Raw genomic sequence first — 19,686 nt, 5'->3', positions numbered from 1 at the left:
GTTCTTATTTAGGAAAATAGAGCACACACTTTTGAGAACTGAACAATTTTTGTGACATACAAATGCACAAATAGACATTATCTAACGTGGAAAAGGTATTACCTATTGCAAACCACCAGGGATATCAGGTCTGTACATTACTGCCTGAATATGAATTCAATCACTGCCGTCACCCCCAATGGTCAGCATGTTCATTCTTCATTCATGTCAAGCTTTTTTATTTCTTTCTTTTTATTTCTTCTTTCTCTTTTTTTTTTTTTTTACTATATAGACTGTATGTAAAACCACAAGCCCATATTTACTAAGCGTCTCAAAGTAGCAAATTCCCCGTAAGTGGACAAAAATTCTTAGAGTGATGCCATTTTATTCCTACTTTCAGGAGTAGCAGGAAGAGCTATTAAACAAGAGCTATTCTTAAAATAGGAAATCACTCCAACCACCACCAAAGAGGATAGCTCCAGAGGTGTGTTAACTGGTTAGGAGATTTCGTTCAGGCAGAGATGGAAGGAGAGACGTTTTAGTAACACTGAGTGACACGGAGCTCATAAAAGATAGGTTGTTGTTGCACAACATGTGCGGTGTGCAACTAGTCCAATAAAAATAATTAAGATGCAGTTTTGAAACATTTTTTGAAACAACACAGCCGACAGTGTCGGAAATAATAAATTAAACAATGATCTTATACCACGGCAGATCATGCTCAGGTTTAAACATTTCCCACCACACAGCATGAAATCAACCAAAGACAAGTTCCATTTATGGAGTCATGGGCATCATCCATGGCACACAGTAAAATAAACTATAAAATAATCTATATGTACATTGTATATATTTATATTAAATTATTTGAGGGTACACAACTTTTTTTTGATTATCTGTTATAAGCAGCACTTCGTATCCCTGTTTATCACACTGCTCGGGGGTACAACTGTGGCAAACTGACAGGTGGCATCGATGCTTTCACAAATTGCTTTTGTTTACTTTTCATCTTAAGAGGTAAGAGTAGGGCAGAATTTAGCTTTGATTATTTCTTTACATTTTACTCCCTTCTCCGCAAGCAAAACACTCTCATACTCTCTCCAGTTTCACTTTCTTTTCAATGTCATTTTGATCAGATTATGGCAGTCCTAAACAGCTCTATTGTAGGGAATTGAAACAGTTGTGACTGAAGCAGTCTGATTAGGATATCATCATGCAGCCGAGACACACATTAGAGTTTTGTCTGTGTGCAGAACTTTCACAGAACTGTCTCTAATTTCACCATTTTGGTTTTCCTATCAAAACTACAGCACTCACTATAACGTGGAGCCTAATTTACAGTATTGTAAAAAAAAAAAAAAAAAGTCACATCAAATGCTTTCCTACTCTTTGGGGGGAAAAAAGTGGGATGTCCCACACTGAGGTAGGAAGATTTTTAGTCCTAAATGAACATTGAGCCCGATTTCTACGAGTGATTCTGAGACACTTACCAAGTACAGGCCCAGGAGATTAGTTTTGAAATAATCAAACCAAGGGTTTGTGCACAAGAATTTCCATATTTTACAGCTGTGAACAGGGCACATATTTACTAAGTGTCTCAGAATAGAAAATTGCTCCTAAGTGGCCGAAAATAGCATAAATTAGCTTTTTAGGAGAGCTTCAGAGGTATGTCTCTCATTCATACATGTCTCTGCCTGGACAGCATTTTCTCTCTCCCCTTAACAAGTTCAGACACCTCTGGAGATTTCCTACATTTTGGTGGAGGTAGTGATTTCCTGTTGTAAGGAAATAACTTTTTGATAAAACAGTTTTTGGTAAACTGCTGTTACTCCTGTTTCTAAATGTAGAATCAAAATTGCATCACTGAGAATTTTTTGCCACTTAAGAGTGATTTCCTACTCTGATACTCAGAATCAATGGCTCAAAGTTAAGGCGGTGTTAAGGCGACTGTGCTAACCACTGTCGCCTAACTGTTTCAATTCCCTATAATAAAGCTGTTTGGTGGTGTAGTGGTTAGCACTGTCACCTCGCACCTCCAGGGTCCGGGTTCAATTCCTGGCCAGGCTCGATTCCTGTCCCTGTGTGCATGGAGTTTGCATGTTCTGATGCACTGATTTTAGCCTCAATTCAATTCACCTGGAGTGAGCTCCTTGTAAAACTTTCCCAAATTCTTGATAAGGCTTAAATTAAGAATATTCTTAAGGCTACAGTCATCCTTGTTGCCCTCCTTTTCTTACAAAAATATATCCTAAAATATAATTTATAAGCATCGAAATGGAAAGCAAAAAAGGCTTGGCGTCACTTTACATGTAACGTAATCTTGATGAAACTTTTATGTCCTACGGGCAATTTGGGAATGCCAGTTAGCCTAATCTGCATGTCTTTGGATTATGGGAGGAAACCGGAATACCCGGAGGAAACCCACAAAACACTGGAAGAACATGCAAACTCCATGCACACATAAACGGAAATCGAACCCAGATCCTGGAGGTGCAAAGCAACAGTGCTAACCACTGCACCGCCATGCTGCTTTGTTTAAATGCTAATTTACCTTAATACTAAAATAACCAAATATCTGTTTTTGTTTGTATTAGGTGCTATATTTTCTGGCTTTTTATGCTCGTTTTTAAGTCAGTGTGTGCTTGTGAGTATGGAATAACCATATTTGTTCCTGAGTTTCTGGAGGTGTCCTCTTTTATTTGTGATTATACCCATGCTGATATATGCCTACGCGAAGCTCTCACTGTGCCTTAAAACAAAAGTGCATTCTGTGATCAGCTGTTCTTGAAGATGAAAAGAATGTCCTCATCTGTTCCATAGCTCCTTCTTGCCTCTTCAAAATTGCTAATACTAGTACAGCACACACCTGTTAAAAGAAATGTTAATTAGTAACAATCATTTAATGTAAATCCTGTAACTAAAGAAAGAACATTTCTGAATAATACTACCATTAACCATACTGCATTAAATACAGGAATTTAATCATGATAAACTACAAAATAATGTGTGTTGCAACTTAACATGTCAAGTAATAAAGTAATAAAAAAGAATAGCAGTAAGGTCAACTTATAAAAAAAATAATTGCAGTGGATTCCAGAATATACTCTTAAATCAACAGTTGGACAATTAACAACCTCAGCATTTTATATTATGATACACTTATTGAGCCCATCTGTCCATCTGCACATTTATACAAATTTTACAATTTAGCCCACTGCATTTATAAAGCACAATGCACAAGAACTTCAGTGAATGTTCATATCAAAATGAAAATGGGGGGAAATTATCTCCGGAATTTTTATCCTGGCATGGTTGTGGGTGGCATACTAGCCAGCTGGTTTGAGTATATCAGAAAATGCTGATTACAGAATGGTGTAAAAAAAATACATCCTGTGAGCAGTAGTTCTGGGAGCATAAAACCGTGGTTAATGCGGCCAAATTGTTTTGCGCTGAAAGGTAGACTATTGGAAACCAAATAGTCAATATTTACACAACTGTGGTGAGTAGAAAACCATCAAAGAATGCATATCAAACCTTGAAGCTGATGGACCACAACAGCCAAAGGTTTTACTTCAGCAGCCAAGAACGAAAATGTGAGGCTAAACTAGGCGCAGGTTCACGGAAACTGGACAGCTGGAGGTTAAAGAAAGATGTTTCTTAGTTTTAATGAGAAAAGATGTTTAAGTCTTAGGATACATTTGTATATGCATCCATTTAGTCCATGTCAACCAAATCCATTAATTCCCTGAGAAGACTATTCAACCCTAAAGGAACCCCTTTGTTGGAAGTAAAGAAAAACATTTTTTTTTTTTTAGGTTACTGGCAGTATTTTTTACTGGGGTAAAATAACAGCGTTTTAACATTTTGATTGAGAAAATATAAAGCTACATGACTACACAAAAGGTAATAAACTATTTTTACATAACTATCCTGTCATTTGTGCAACAATTTCTCTGTTGTTGTATCCTTGACCAAATTCCTTAATTGATCTTTTTAATTGAATAAACTCATAATAAGCATAATAAGCACATACTGTATTTATAGGTAAAACATGCATAAATTAATCGTTTTGCCGATATATCCCCCCAACACACACACATATATGCACACACACACACGATTACTTATTGCTTGGATTTTATACATTTCTATTTTGCTTCTTGGATTAAGATATGAGAACATACTTCACATTTTGGCTGTTAGCACAACCATGTGCAATCTTTGAGATCCATTTTTGCTATTTGCTTATAATGCAAAGGGTTTTTTTTTGTACATGTGTTTTTTATAAATACAAATACAAAGTCCTTTTAACCCTTAATGATTTTCCCTTGCTATAAAGTGAATGTAATAACATAAAAGAGCAGTTTAGTAATGTACAGGCTGTCAGCATTGTAGCGAACAACAGGGCTCCCACAGAGAAAGAGAGCAATCAATTGATTACAGTTCAGACACCCTCTCCCAGCATGCATGGCGCCATCCCTATAACCTCATCGGGTTCGCGATCTTAAGAGGACGTCTGTAAAACTAAGCTGCAAGAAACTTCACAAGACCAGATGCTTTAAAGTAGACCCCAAAATCAAGGGTGTAAATCGGCGATCCGGTAAACATAGCAGACATTTTCACAGCTTCACCCCGAGTTTGAGTGTGTGTGTGGAGGGGGGCTGGGGGGAACCACCAAGTCACACCTGGACACTCATTGACCTCCAGAGCACATGCCTTTTAATGAACAAAGGCATAGACTATTTTAAACATATTTAAGGTGTGCCAGTAGGGCAAAATGTATTTACAGTGGTTACCCAATCGGAATGGCTATTACCGTCGCGCTCACCCCCGTGTAAAGACGACAGCACCCAAAATAAATCAATTGCATTTCAAAGTCATTCGTAAAATGGCCGCCAGGTGCCATTTTCAAGTTCACTAGCTGACAATTTGATTTGTACAAAGTATAAACTGTTATACAGCGTATCTCTGTATCTGTTTATTGTTATTTAAGTTCTGGATTATTTCAGGTACTTTAAACACATTGTTGGGTTGCTCATGTTGGCTCATATGAGATGTAGTTTACAAATGAACACCTGGTTGGGTTATTTTGACCCAACAACTGGTTTATTTATTATTCTTTTCACTATTCGTTTCTCCAAACGGCTGCCTGCAAAATGTTCGAAATATTACTGTTATTGTGTCACAGGTGTAGTTTTAAGAGTTGTTTAGGCAGGAATGCATGTGTATACAGCTCAAAACCTCCATCAGTTATTAAAGATAGCGTCTATTTAGAAAAAATGCCCCAGCGATTTCTGAGCTTCAGGAAATCTCCCGGCGCTCTGCGCATAACACCGGGCCAACTCATGTCAGAAAGAATTTATAAACGTTTTCTAAACGTGGGCTATTGTTTTTTTTACTTTTAATATTTGTTAATTTAATTTAAATGAGGTTTGGGCTCAGGACTTCGATTCAGCATCGTGATCATTGCGTTCATTTTCTGACGCGCTCAAGTTCACCAAAAACAATACAGAACAGCGCACCTTATTTGCTTTCAAACATTTACAAAATCATAACGTTTTTTTGTTATTGTGATAAAAAAATTAAAGTTAAGTCTTATAAAGGCTATGTAGTCTTATATAGTTTTAATCTATAGTTTTTGCACATTAAGTCCTCATCTGAGAAGTAAGAGGTGGGAGGGGCCGGGCCGGTCCGGTCATAGCGGAGAGCAGAGTCAGCGCGAGCAAACGGAGGCAGGAGCTGCTGTGCGCAGATGGCTGTCGCAATCACACAGCTTAGTAAAATCCACTGTAACCCAATAAACCCCAATTATTTTATAGCGCGGGGTGCAAGCCCGGAATCATTAGCAAGGAGAGCTCACCAGCCGTGCCTAATTCCGTCATGTCATGTGGGCATTATAAGATTTGTATTGAAAACTTCTAACTAAAAAGTGGCAGCTAGCATGCCTAAAAATAGACGCTAATTTTTTATAGTCTAAATAAAAATCCTCCTGTTTAATTTCCTATAGCCTAATTAGCGCTCAATCGTACACGAAGTTTTCCCGAGGGCTGAGGAATTTTGTTCTGCTAAATAATATTTATGCAGTATAATCATTGCCTCTTATTCCTATAAATCCAGGGTTTTTGTTCTTTTAGTGTCACTGTGTGTGCTTTACAATGCCAGACAACATTCAAATACAAATTATCCACCCTCCCCAGGTGTGAATCAGCTGTTCTCACCTATACATTCAGAGAAACTGAAATGCACCTCTCCCCACTTTAAAAACCTCTTAAATCTGTGGCTCTTCTCGAGACTTTCAGTGATTTCAACTTGTGTAATTTTAATCTCCTGGATTCTAGATTCTAAGTTGACATTGTTACCTTTTTTTAATCCTTGGAATGGAAGAAATTAAGATTTTCCTTATGATAGCATAAATTGCATTGTTTTAATCAGTCCATACACAATAATATTTTTTGGTATTTTTATTATTTTTTTAAAACGGGTATGGGTATCTCGTTTTATTAATCCTCGTGCCTGGTTTAGGTTTAGTATCCAGTGCGCACCGTTTGTACATCTGTTATTTTACAACTTTATCATAACACTCAGAAATACCTTTTATTTGGTGTTAAGTGCCTAACATTTTTCAGCTGAGCCTGTTTCACTGTTAATCCTCTCTCTCACACACACACACACAGCAGACCAAATCATTAGCACGTCCCTCCACCAAACAGTGCAGCCATTTACTTTCTTTTTATTTACTTACATCTAAACTGAGTCGTTTACATAAGTCTCTAATCAATAGCTCATCATATCAATTTATTCATACAGATGTACCTGTTTTACAGAAAAATTTACTGTTACTGATTGATTGACACTGACAGAGCCATAAGAACAGTGGCAGCTGGAACACCTAAAACAGATGCAGGATTATTTTTTTATAATCTAAATAAAAATGCTTTTCTTAATGTGCGCTATTGTTATTTACTTACAATATTTGTTAATTTAGTTTAAATAGGGTTTGGGCTCCGTGATGTTAAGCATCGTGATCCTTCTCTTTACTTTAATACGTTGAATCAGCGCTTAACCGCACGCATAAAGTTTTGTAAATTCGTTTAATGTTTAACTTATATTTCATAAGGTTTTGCCAGCGGTGGTAAAGCGCAACGGGGGTCATTATTTACTATTAAAGAAAATTATGATGTGCCACGGCGTGCGCCTGTGATGGGTGTGCGCTCAAATCTACTATCGCTACTCGCTCACTCCGTAGGCTCCCTGAAAAGGCGGCAAAGGGACGAAGTTCCGGCTGGCGATAATTAAGGTTAATATGATCTCGGGCTTGCTCCACATTATAAAAGCAAGGCGCGGAGTTTAGTCCGAGGTCCGGGACTATGTGGTGTGGTGGAGAATAGGAGAATGGCATGCGAGTGGGGTGATGTGACGCGCCCCAGGGACTTTAAACAAGGACACTGGAATTCCGTCCTTTGATCCCTGCGCTAACGACAGCGCGAGAAAGAGCTGCACCTTCACTCCCGCACCGTGCCCGCCTTCGCAGCCCCGCTGCCGAAGAGGAAAAGGCAGTTTGTGTCAGCGAGGACTCGCGCCGGCCATCGACAGCGGGAGAAGCGCCGTCACGAGGGAGCGTGCAGGAGCGCTGCCTCCACATGCTCCGTTCTGCCACTCCGCCCACCGCCACTTATCGTCAGCTGTGTGCCTGCATGTCAGTGTGGCACAGCCCCCCGGAACTGCACATGCACAACCTTTATCCCATTCCCAATAAATTACCCTTTTCCCTATAAGACCTCGCCTCGTGTCCGTGCTTTATGGTGCTGTCCGTGCAACATGGGTCGAACCAGTTACAGATCATAACAGCCTACTGCATTTCATTTTTATAATAAAGCGAAAACACAAGCGTGGCTGAATGACCGACATCAGCTGATGCAGTAGAACGTCCTGACAATGTTTTAATTTTATGGTCCTTTATTTAAGTTAATAAATCTACTATAAATTTAAAGAACACACGTTCTTTTCTAATTACACGTGATAAAATCTAAAGACTCACTGTGTTAACATTTATTTTGCTTAAATTTGATCCTAATAAGATTTGATTTAATTTGAATTCTACATTTGAACTGTAATTTTGGTACTGTGATTATGAATTTGTTTAACTACAGTGTTTCACTTTATTTTATCCGCTACTACGTGCTAAAGAAGCGCGTCTCATCAATCCTGCAGAGAATGAACTAAGGCATTAGCCGTCAGTCTGTAGTTATATAGCGCCACTCAGTGATAAAAGTCAGCAAACGCACAAAGCCAAATGCTACCGCAGAGCGCCGCAACGGTCCGATTAGGTAACCACTGTACATATATTTACTCAGTATCTTTTATTCCTGTGTATATGTTTGATTATTCTGCCTAACTTTAAAGGTGTAATCAGCATTTACAAACCCCTTTTATTAGATAAAGGAAAGAATGAGTGGGTAAATATGTAATGTTTGATGTCAATTTAAAGCTGGCTTTATTCAAAGAACGTTGGTGAACATGGGGAATTGGTAGCATGAACAGAGCTCATGCAAAATTACTTCATAAAAATTATTAAAAACTCTAACCGGATGGGCTCCACGTGACAGCCGAAACACCAGGCTAAGTGAGGTGTGGCTAAGCCCCGCAACCACATCCGACTGGACCAATCACCCGTGGGACGGACTGACCCCGAAGGGAAAAAAACCTTAAGGAAGTCTACAGTCGGGAAGTTAACATCACAACTGCAACCTACAACATCTTTAAGGCAGCTCGGGCTTCCGCCCTTGCGGGCGCTGCACCGTCGCTGCTGACGTCATTGCTCTTCAAGAACTCTTAAGACTTTGTGCCAGAACTCCAAAGTCCAGCAACGAATAAACCCTTAGGAAAAGTTCCAGAGCGTAACCAGGCAACCAACGCCTCACCGAAGGGCTTTCCAGACAGACGTCATCTCTACAACAGCGCACCAACCAATCAGCAACGCCGTGATTCCCTTCGCTGGAGGCAAACCAACGGATGAGAACGTACCGTAACGCAAGTAAACAAACAAAGCTGCATACCTTGCTGAAGTTGGTGCTCGTTCCATAACTAAACCGTAAGATTAAACCCAAGACTCTGCTCTTGTGACTTTCGCTGATCTAGTAAACAGTACTAGAATAAATTCATTTAATTTTTACCTTCCAAACTGTTTGTATGTGTGTCTGTCTGTATGTATGTGTATGTGTGTGTGTGCGCGCGTGTGCGTGCGTTTAAGTAGTGTAGTTTCATGTATCGTAGGTTGGTCAAATAAATTCTCGTTTATTTATAATGAACTGTTTTCTTGGTCATGTATTTTAAAGTCTAAAAATTTGCTCAGATCTTGTTACCTTGCTCATAATCGCTAAATACTAGATTTTGTGTTATCTTCGTTGGCCATTGGATAAGCAGAACTTGTAAGATACACTAAATTGTGCTAATTTGGACGGGTAGTGGCTGGGTAGTCGATAACTGTACATTATACATTTTGTTTAGGTTAATCAAATTAACCCGAATCGTTAAAGATTCGATACAACTCTGACCCAGAGCTAAACATTACATCTTAATGGTGAAGGATGCATTGGCATTGTGTCCACATTAAAATGTCTACATTTATTGGTGGACAATGCGACCGCCATTCGTTGTCTTTATTATGTAAACCCTACATATAATGGTGGAGAATGCTGGCAGTCCTTCATTGTCATTATTACGTTAAAATAATAAAAAAAATGCTGTCTGTAGCTTTGTTTATTACATATTATACATATACAATGCATATGGAAAGTTTTCAGACCAAGTTTTTTGCATTGTGTTATGTTTCACACTCATCTTAAACATAATTGGACATAACAGTTGTGTGCTTTGGACATAATGCAAAGCACACAACTGTCTGATGACAATTTCCAATGCCATATGTGGAGGAAATCGGGAACTGTGCATCACCTAATTAATATCATCCCTATAGTCAAACATGGCATCATGCAGTGAGGATGTTTTTTTGTGACTGAGGAAGTATTTAGTATAGAGAGGAAAAATAAATGCAGACAAAAAAGCAATGCGGAGTAAAAACCTTTTCCAGAATGCTTAGGATCACAGGCTGTGGTGACAGTTTACATTTAAACAAGACAACAGCCCAAGTATACCACCAAAAAAGACAGGAGTGGTCACAAAACCACTCTTTGAAAGCCCTAGAGTGGCCCAATTAGAGTCTGGACCTGAACCTAAGAGCCTCTTGAAAGGGACACTGCTCTGGAGTATTGTGTGTAGAACTATGAGAGAAAAAAAAAGATTTTAATCCATTTAAGATTAATGTGAAACATAACAAAATGCAGAAAACTTTAAAAGGCCTGAAAAATTTTCAGCACTATTTAATGTAAAACTACTATATTATTGTAAAAGGCCTTAGAACCCATAAACTGTCCAGTCAGTGAATAAACGACTTGGCCTCCCTAAATTAGGCATATTTTCCACCAGATCTTTAAACTGACAAGGTCCTGCTGAAATGACAAAAGGCATACCCTCACTAAAACAGGCCTTCATTGTGAGACACCAATAGAACAATCCATATTTAATACTATTACAGTTTTGAAACCTTACATTTATTTGAAAACCATGATCAGAAATTTGCATATTTAAAATACTGTTAACAAGTGTATATATGTACTGACAAGTATTATACTGTGGAACCTCGGATTACAAGTAACGCGGTTTACGAGTGTTTCGCAAGACGAGCAACAATTTTTTATAATTTTCGACTTGAAAAACGAGCATTGTCTTAGTTTACGAGCACCGAGTATCATGTTTCACGCATGCGCTTCTTGTTTTAACACCGAGCGTTACATCATCAAGTGTAACAAGTGAGCCAACGGTTTTTCTCTCTCTTGCAGCAGAATGTAGGTAATCGCCTCTCCTGCTGGGTGAATACACACTGTGTGTGTGTGTGATGTACGTGCGCGCGCGCACACACACACATTAACGGATAGACCGTTTTTAAAACCGTTTAAAAATTAGCAAGGAACATTCCTAGTCACACTCACGTGAGCGCATACTAACAGGATCACTGCTGTAAGTAAAACAACAACAAAAAACAAATTAAACAGCTCCTTACCTTTGAAAACAATCGCGACAGAGAGAGGTTTGTGTGTTTATTTGGCAACCTGAGAGAAGGGGAGCTGTAAAGCCGAGACCTATCGTCTCCCCTGCTGGGTCTTAGTGTCTGCAGTGTTTTTGAGTTCGCGTGTGTTTGTGTCTGTGTAAGGCAGAGAGTTTGTGTGTTTGTTTGGCAACCTGAGAGAAGGGGGCCGTAAACGCGAGCAAGCCCCCCTTCAGCCCCCCCTCCTCTCAGGTTGCCAAATAAACACACAAACTTCTCTCTGTCGCGATTGTTTTCGAAGGTGAGGAGCTGTTTAATTTGTTTTTTTTTGTTGTTGTTGTTTTACTTACAGCAGTGATCCTGTTAATATTCGCTCACGTGAGTGTGACTAGGAATGTTCCTTGCTAATTTTTAAACGGTTTTAAAAACGGTCTATCCGTTAATGTGTGTGTGTGTGTGTGTGTGTGTGTGTGTGTGTGTGTGCACATTTTACACACATACACCCTGCGTACACAAACGAAAACCCTTATCTGTCGGGATTTATTTTTTTTTTTTTTTTAGGTAAAGTACAGGTTAATTTGTTTTATTTTTACTTTATATTTTGTATTAATTATATTTATGTATTTATTTTTTTGGGCTGTAGAACGAATAATTTAAGTTTCCATTATTTCCTAGGGGTAAATTAAATTTGGTTTACGAGTGTTTTGGAATACGAGCCCGCTTCCGGAACGAATTAAGCTCGTAATCCGAGGTTCCACTGTAAATAAAAGTAGACAAGCTCGTGCTAAAATGACAAAGGGCTTAAGCTCTCTAAATCAGGCCTAGGTAGTGAAGTACTAATAGTGCAACCCATTAAGATATATTACAGTTGTAAACCCACTATAACAAAAGAACCCATTCACAAATGTACATGTTTTTGAGTTTGTTCATGCAATGAACAAGGAGCTGCTGAGGTGTCAATCCATCACAGGGCACACAAGCAAGAGCAGGAAGGGAACATGCAAACTTCATGAATCAAAAGTGGAAATTGAGCCCAAGACCCTGGACGTGCAAGGCCACAGTGCTAAACACTACACCACCATGCCATGTAGTGCTGGGCGATATGGAAAAATCATATATCACGATATGGAATATTTTATATCACGATAACTATATACATCACGATATACCACCCACAATAAAGTACGTTTTCAGTTTGACAAAAATATCATTGCATACTTTTTTTTGCAACTTTATTTTGAAGTGACATTTAACTGAACTGTCACAAATGAGAAAAATATTTTTATCCACATCATAGTTATTTAAATAGTATTATCAAAATAAACTTTATTTAAAAAAAAAAAAATTAATTAAAGTTCACAACCATTTCAAGTTTTGCGTCGGGTGCGGAAACAGTCTTTTGGCAGAGTTTGCACATGACTGTCTTCTGCTCCATGTCGGAGCTCTTAAAGCCAAAATGCAACCAAATCACTGACGTACCCCCACGTTTCGGTAAAAGTACTTCTTGGGCTGCTTCCTGCATAGCAGTTTCAGTTTGGTGCGACTCCAGGCATTTATCTTCAACCTCTTGCGTCTCCATCTTTAAGCACTCACGAGTTAACTAGCGTAAAGCATGTCGTAAAGCATGTCGCAACAACGTAAAGTGTCATATCGCAAAACCACAAGACGGAGTTTCTTTGCGAAAAAGTTCATTTTTATTCTTGATTATCACTTATATAAAGGGTAGAGTATGCATTGCATAGCGACAAGACTTTATCATACATTTGTCATAGCCTATTTAATGCAATATTTTCTTTAGTAATTGATAAAATTAGGTTAGAAACGATAGAAGAGAAATAGGACGATAGACACTTTTCTATTGTCCCCACGATATATATCGTCATATCGCCCAGCACTAATGCCATGCATTTTCACATTACAATTAAAAATATGAATAAGGTATTTTTCCATTCAGTTTGTATTTCCAGATATAAGAACATTTGAATAACAAGTGAATAACAATTATGTTTAAACGATCACAAAGATAGCCCAATGTTGTGTTTAATGGCAATTTCCACTAGAAAATAAACCTTACCTTTGCCAGTGGTAAACAGACTAATAGATTTGAAAGCAAATCTAGAAAACTTTGGAGAATATCTATAAATCACTATCTTCTCCTAGTCAATGTTTTTCTTTACAAACCTTTAGCAATATATAAATTGTCATATGTATGTGCAGTACTTACGGTCAGAATAAGCAGGGTTGTTATAGAAGATGCAGCCAGCTGTACGATTAAATCCACACACTACTACAAAGTGACCTTGGTAATCAGGCGTGCTGCAGAAACACTTCTGATTCACAGGTAAAAAGCAGCAGTACTTGACTGGATTGGAGCAGAGATCGCACACTAACACTACAGCATTAACCAGCACAATAGCCACTTGTCCATGGTTCAGATGAGTCTGGATCTCCTGAACAGTCACAGAGCTACAAACAAGAAACAATGGTCAGAGAAAATTGAACAGGGCAAAACAAGGTCATTTGTGTAATATAGGTGTCAAATACTGTACATGGAATATTAATATTTTAAAATGCTTGTCACTGACTACAAAATTATTATATTATTATACATAAGACCAAATTATTGGAACCGATTATAATGCAACAGGCGGGATTTATCAGAGAAAAAAAGGGGAAGCCAAAGCTAACCTCAAGTTTGGAAAAATATGTTACATCCCAAGCAAGAGGGGGTCGTAAAAGAATTTGTATAGGACGTCCTCTGAGAGCAACTTCTACCAACCATCAAAAAACAATTTGGTGACAAACATTACCTTTTCCAGCATGATAGAGCACCTTGCCATAAATCAAAAATGATAACCACAGGAAGAAAACATTGAAATTTTAGGTCAGGAAAACTCCCTAGACCTTAATCCTATCGAGAACTTGTGGTCAATATTCAAGAGGCAATTGGACAAACAAAAACCCACAAATTCTGACAACGCCAAACTCAAAGCATTGATTATGCAAGAATGGGCTGTCATCAGTCAGGATGTGACCCAGACGTTAAATGACAGCATGCCAGCGCGAATTGCAGAGGTCTTCAAAAAGAATGGTCAACACTGCAACTACAGACTTATTTACTGACAAATATTGGTATGACTATACCTTGGTAACAAAAAAGATAATGCTGAAGCAGCAGACTTTGTGATTTTTAAGAAATTTGTGAAAATTAATATTTGTGTCATTTTTAAAACTTTTGGCCATGGCTGTGTGGCTCACATACGAACTGGGTCTCATTGATTCTGTGACTGATAAAAGAAGCAGGATGAATTGGAGCTATATTTTCTGCGAAAAGTAGTCAAATCCTGCAAAACCGATAGCATTGTGGTTTACAGTACAGATTTCCCAAAACATATTTCAAAAGCAATCCAAGAACTACTTCTGTTCTCAAAGGAAAACAACTACAAAGTACTATTACTTACAGACATTGAAGTGGTAACAATGAGCTTCCTGTCCAACTATACCAGTTTATGAACTTGATACTGACAATTAATAATTATCTTCCTTTAATTAATTATTTATTTTTTTAATTATTGTTTACATTACGCTTGTGTAGAGCTTGCAAAAGCTAGTTTTCCGGTTTGGCACAGTTAACGCTTTATGTCTAAAACCATTATTACCATTATAACCAGCTCATTATCCATTTTTTCTTTTTTTTTGAGCAAAAAAAAAAGACATTACTTATTTTTCTGTTGGTTCTGGAAACAAATATTTTTAAAAAGAGATTTTCCCGTTTTCTGACTTTATAATGAAAATCATGGATTCAGACTGCTCAACTGTCAAAGTACACAACTCATAGTTCTATAATTAATCAGAAATTACCTGTGTCACTTAAGTCATTGTGAATAATCTTAACACAAGAGTAACATAGGGACCTTTAATTGACTACCCATATAGGTTCATAGTTACACTGTGACAAATTGGTACTTTGAAACTACCCTGTGGCAGTTTCCGAACCACAGTTACCCATGTCATCTTGCATTATCCAGATTTTTTTGAGAATTCTGATTAATGTTCTAGGACCTACAAAAAAACTAACACAATCATGCAACAACATATTAACTTGCAACATATATATAACTGAAAACATGTTAATACCATTTCTTTACCACTACGCCTCTGCTCTCTGCTTTCAGGAACAGTTCATTTACTCTGTCTTCTTCGGTATCAAAATGCTTTTTGTAGAAAGACTAAAATAGGAAAAAAGAATAGTTTTCTTTTTAGTTAAAACATTAGTACTTGGTTAAACTTGGGTCACACTGCACAATTCTAATCTTTTGCTATGGTGTCTGTCTTTTGCAAAGTATGTCTGCACAGTAAAAGTTCGGATTACGAGTATATACACACACACGGAGTGTATATATTTGTACACAGTATATCCATCTTCAACGGCTTATCCAAAATCGGGTCGATGAGTGTATACATCACACACACATACATAGTATATAAACATGCACACACAAATATACATACACACACACTCTATTGCCAAAAGTATTCGTTCACCTCCCTTCACATGCATATGAACTTAAATAACATTCTTAAAAAGTTCTTAATCCATAAAGTTTAATATGATGTTGGCCCACCCTTTGCAGCTGTAACAGCTCTTCTTAAAAGGCTTTCCACAAGGTTTAGGAGTGTGTTTATGGGAATTTTTGACCATTGTTCCAGAAGTGCATTGTGAGGTCAGACATTGATTTTGGACAATAAGACCTCGCTCACAGTCTCTGCTCTAATTCAGCCCAAAAGGGTTCTATTGGGTTCTAGTGACTTTGTGCAGGTCTGGCACTGCACTGGTGCACAGTCAAGTTGGAACAGAAATTTGGAAGCATGAAATTGTGTAAAGTGTTTTGGTATGCTGAAGCATTAAGCGTTCCTTTCACTGGAATTAAAGGAGCCAAGCCCAACACCAGAAAAACAACCCCACATTATAATCCTCCCTCCACCAAAATTTACACTTGAAACAATACAGTCAGACAAGTACTGTTCTCCCGCCAACCACCAAACCTAGACTCGTCCATCGGATTGCCAGACAAAGAAGCATGATTCGTCACTCCAGAGAACACGTTTCCACTGCTCTAGAGTCTAGTACTTATGTTTAGTACGTCTGCCAAATGCCTAAATGTACTTAACACCACTGCATCTGATGCTTTGCATTGCACTTGGTGATGTAAGGCTTGGATGCAGTTTGGTCAGTTCTCTATGCACTGTTTTTGAGCTAATCTAAAGGCCACATAAAGTTTGGATATCTGTAGCTATTTGCAAAAAGTTGCCGACCTCTGTGCACTATGTCTCTCAACTTCTGCCAAGATAAATGATTCTTTCACAAATGTTTGTAGAAGTGGTCTGCATGCCTAGGTGCTTGATTTTATACACCTGTAACTATGGAAGTGATTGGAACACCTGAATTCATTGATTTGGATGGGTGAGTGAATATTTTTGACAATATAGTGTGTACATAAAAATCAAAGCACAGTCCACTTAAGGTCCTCCTCAGTATTGGCCACACTGATCTGCCCTTCCCAACTCATAATTCATAATCCTGTTCTTATTTTCAATTGTTAGCACAAAATAATAAATAGCTAAAATACAGTGTGTAATTTGAGCAAATACAAATTGCACTGTCTGCAAAAAGTCTACATTTTGTATCATAAAGCATACAAATATGTTGACTATTAAAATAACAACTATGACTTATGCAGTGTGACCAAATCAGTCATTGTTTTTTTTTTTTAAGTAATCACAACAAAAATTTTGGTATACCTGGTTTTTAAAGCCCTTGTCTACCCCCAATGTTTGTGTGCAGAAACAGTGTTTTACGCCTAGCTGACACATAAGATATGCAAGGTCAATTGTCCACACGCTTTCTGTCAATTTCAGATCACAGCAGGTTCTCTGGAACTCCTCTTCACTCACTGAATGTAGATATCTAGGAAATTTTGGAAATACTTTTAAACTGATATTTAACAAACCACATCAAATACATGTATTATCACCCAAGATAACATATGAGTTACAGTAGCCCTTACTTCAACACCATTCTTGCACACGCCAAACCGCAGTCCCAGTGGTAGAGCTGCCGGATAACCGGTACGTTTAACAGAATGACATCTGTGTGTGTGGGGGGGGTGGGGGTGGGGGTGGGGGGGGGTATAAGCAAATATATACATCTTTAATTAGTTTATACACAACTAAGAAACAATTCACTGATCACAATGGTTACCTTGCAAGAACATGTAACAAACAAACCCTGTCATGCCTGCCAGTTTTTCAGCAAATCAAACAGAAGATGAATTATTACCGCTTATGTTAGATGTATTTAAGAATTTTATCATAACCTACCTGTCATTATGTAGATTTGTAAATTCTCCGGCTATTTATCTATCACACGAATGTTTACCCTCGTAAATTGCCTTGATTAGCATTAGCCAGTTATCTACCAGTAGACAGGTGTCTAACGCCTGTTCGTACACAAGACAAATGCGATGAACAAAATATCAGCGTAACGGCTGTTTTATTTAGTCAATCAATTAATTTTGGTGGGGAAAAAAGAACTAAGACCATGCAAAGTTCATCCATCAGGTATAAACTCGCAGAATTTCGCGGGCGCTCTACTTTTAAGTAAGGCTTACAATCGGCTTACTTCGAAAAAAGGAACTCGGCGCTGGCCATGACGTCATTTCCTATTAAAAGGACATTTCTTTAATAGAGTTTTTTTTTTTTAGCTTTTGTTATTTGTAGTTATTGTTATTCTCCACCGTTATGTTTTTTTGGGTTGCGTGTTGCTGATTTCATTAAGGATAAAAAAGCCAAGTATAAAGACATCACAGGGAACGCCCAGAAATGTCTCATCCGTTTCGCGGTAATCGGGGCCTGGTCACAAGCCACAGGGCTGCTTGCTAAGCGACTTTTGGTACTGTTGGATGCTACCTACATATATTTCATGTTAAAATAAATGAGTCTTCCAGTTAATACTATTATTATATTTATATTAATATGTTCATGTAGACATAATGGTAAAATGTCACTGACTTTGTGGTGTGGCTTGTCCTAGGAGCCAATAAATAAAAGGCTTGATTCAAAAGAAAAACTAGGCAAACCAGCTCATAAAACAAATTGATTATTTTACTAAAAGAAAAACAAACAAAAAAAAGATCCAACAGCAAATATACAGGTGTTCATTAATAATGTTACATATGTATAGGGAAAAAATGGCCAGGATTTAGCCAGGAGTTTGTTACTAAAGGTACATAGATAGAAAAAAGGGAAGTGGTGGAGAGTGTATAATATGTTAAAGCAAGTAATGCAATATAGAGTTCTGACAAAATGAACCAAATTAGAAAATATAGTAGTTGAAATCTGCACAATAGAGGGAAATATTAATATAAAAGCTCTCCTTTGTGTTATTAGCCCAAATTATTAGCAAGCACTCACACACCATCACACATTTCTGTAAAACGGAAAAACATACATTTAAAATCACTGCTTTCCTTGATGATACACCAGTAATCATAAAGTAAAAGTATATAAAAAGTCTTGCAAACTTATGTAACATACATAAGCAAATCAGCCCACACTTCGTATTAGAAATGCAATAATTAAGCAATATAAAGTGTGTTTCCTAGTTTAAGAAGCCTGTGTATTATATTTATCAGTAAACTGCTAGGTTGTAGTCTATTTGGAGATCAGTACAGCGATCTTGTTATGAGATTAAGACCAAAAGTAACTATTTCCATCTTTGATAGCCGGCTACTGTATGACATCACAGAGATCAAATACTGCAGCTCGTCACAGAGATTAGGGTTTCTTTAACAGGTGCCTAAATTTCACATTCTGTCTTGAATATAATGTAAGCTCAAGCTCTAAGAATGTGGAGCAGTTAGAACTTCCCCAGTGTGTGCTCTCAGGTTGAAGCAAGTAAAATGCCATTGCGTCTACACAGATTTTTTTTTTAGTGGATTATTTTAAGAGGACATGGAGAAAGCCACTGAATGAAGTGCTGGAGGAGTGATGGGAGATGGAGAGGGCACAGAAAAAAGGCTTTGTTTGAAAAGAAGATCAGCTGGCAATAGAGATGGGTGTGGATGACAAAGTCTTTGATACAACCGTAGTGTTAGACCGCTCTGGTTATTAGAAACACCAAATGTTGAAATTACAAATAATAAAACATTGCCAAACTAAGGACTATTAAACAGAGAGAAGTGGAGTTGCAGTCATTAAACGCAGTTACTAATGGGAGATTAGCAAGTGAATGTCTGATTGTCTGAGTATATGTACTGTGGAGGTGTATGCTTTACTGATGGCATTAGAATGAGCCGAAAAGATTAGTCATCAAAATACAGTCATTTGTAGTGACTCAGCAGCAGCACTTACAAACATTAATACAGGTACAGTAAGAAGACACCAGAATCTGGTGTATGAAAACTTGTTAGCTAACTCAAGAAGTGGAGGGAAATAAGAGAGTGGATGAGCAACCAAAAAAATAAATGTTGAGGTCAATATGAAATTATCAGAGAATAACGGTATAGTGTGGAGAAAGGCAAAGCAACAAATGGCAACAGAAG

The 19,686-nt window shown here is 37.8% G+C and overlaps 1 protein-coding gene across 1 annotated transcript; it reads right to left on the bottom strand.

Annotated features, from left to right (window-relative positions):
* Positions 1-245: 245 nt before the first annotated feature.
* On the bottom strand, positions 246-17,764 carry gucd1 (guanylyl cyclase domain containing 1). Its single transcript, XM_053504117.1, has 6 exons — positions 17,465-17,764; positions 17,152-17,233; positions 16,886-17,051; positions 15,221-15,312; positions 13,308-13,549; positions 246-2,845 (listed from the first exon to the last, which is right to left on the bottom strand). The coding sequence occupies exons 1-6, from the start codon at positions 17,469-17,471 to the stop codon at positions 2,754-2,756; spliced, it is 681 nt and encodes a 226-aa protein (XP_053360092.1). The 5' UTR covers positions 17,472-17,764; the 3' UTR covers positions 246-2,753.
* Positions 17,765-19,686: the final 1,922 nt, after the last annotated feature.

This window comes from Clarias gariepinus, chromosome 9 (genome assembly GCF_024256425.1).
Source record: "Clarias gariepinus isolate MV-2021 ecotype Netherlands chromosome 9, CGAR_prim_01v2, whole genome shotgun sequence".
Lineage (NCBI taxonomy): Eukaryota > Metazoa > Chordata > Actinopteri > Siluriformes > Clariidae > Clarias > Clarias gariepinus.
This window is presented reverse-complemented; position numbering and strand designations above follow the sequence as displayed.

Excerpts from the sequence above, each read along its gene's own strand:
- gucd1 (XM_053504117.1), bottom strand. Across the intron at positions 17,052-17,151 it reads TGTGCAAGAATGGTGTTGAA|ATATCTACATTCAGTGAGTG; the intron begins GTAAGGGCTACT and ends AAAATTTCCTAG. Across the intron at positions 15,313-16,885 it reads ACAAGGGCTTTAAAAACCAG|TCTTTCTACAAAAAGCATTT; the intron begins GTATACCAAAAT and ends TTCCTATTTTAG.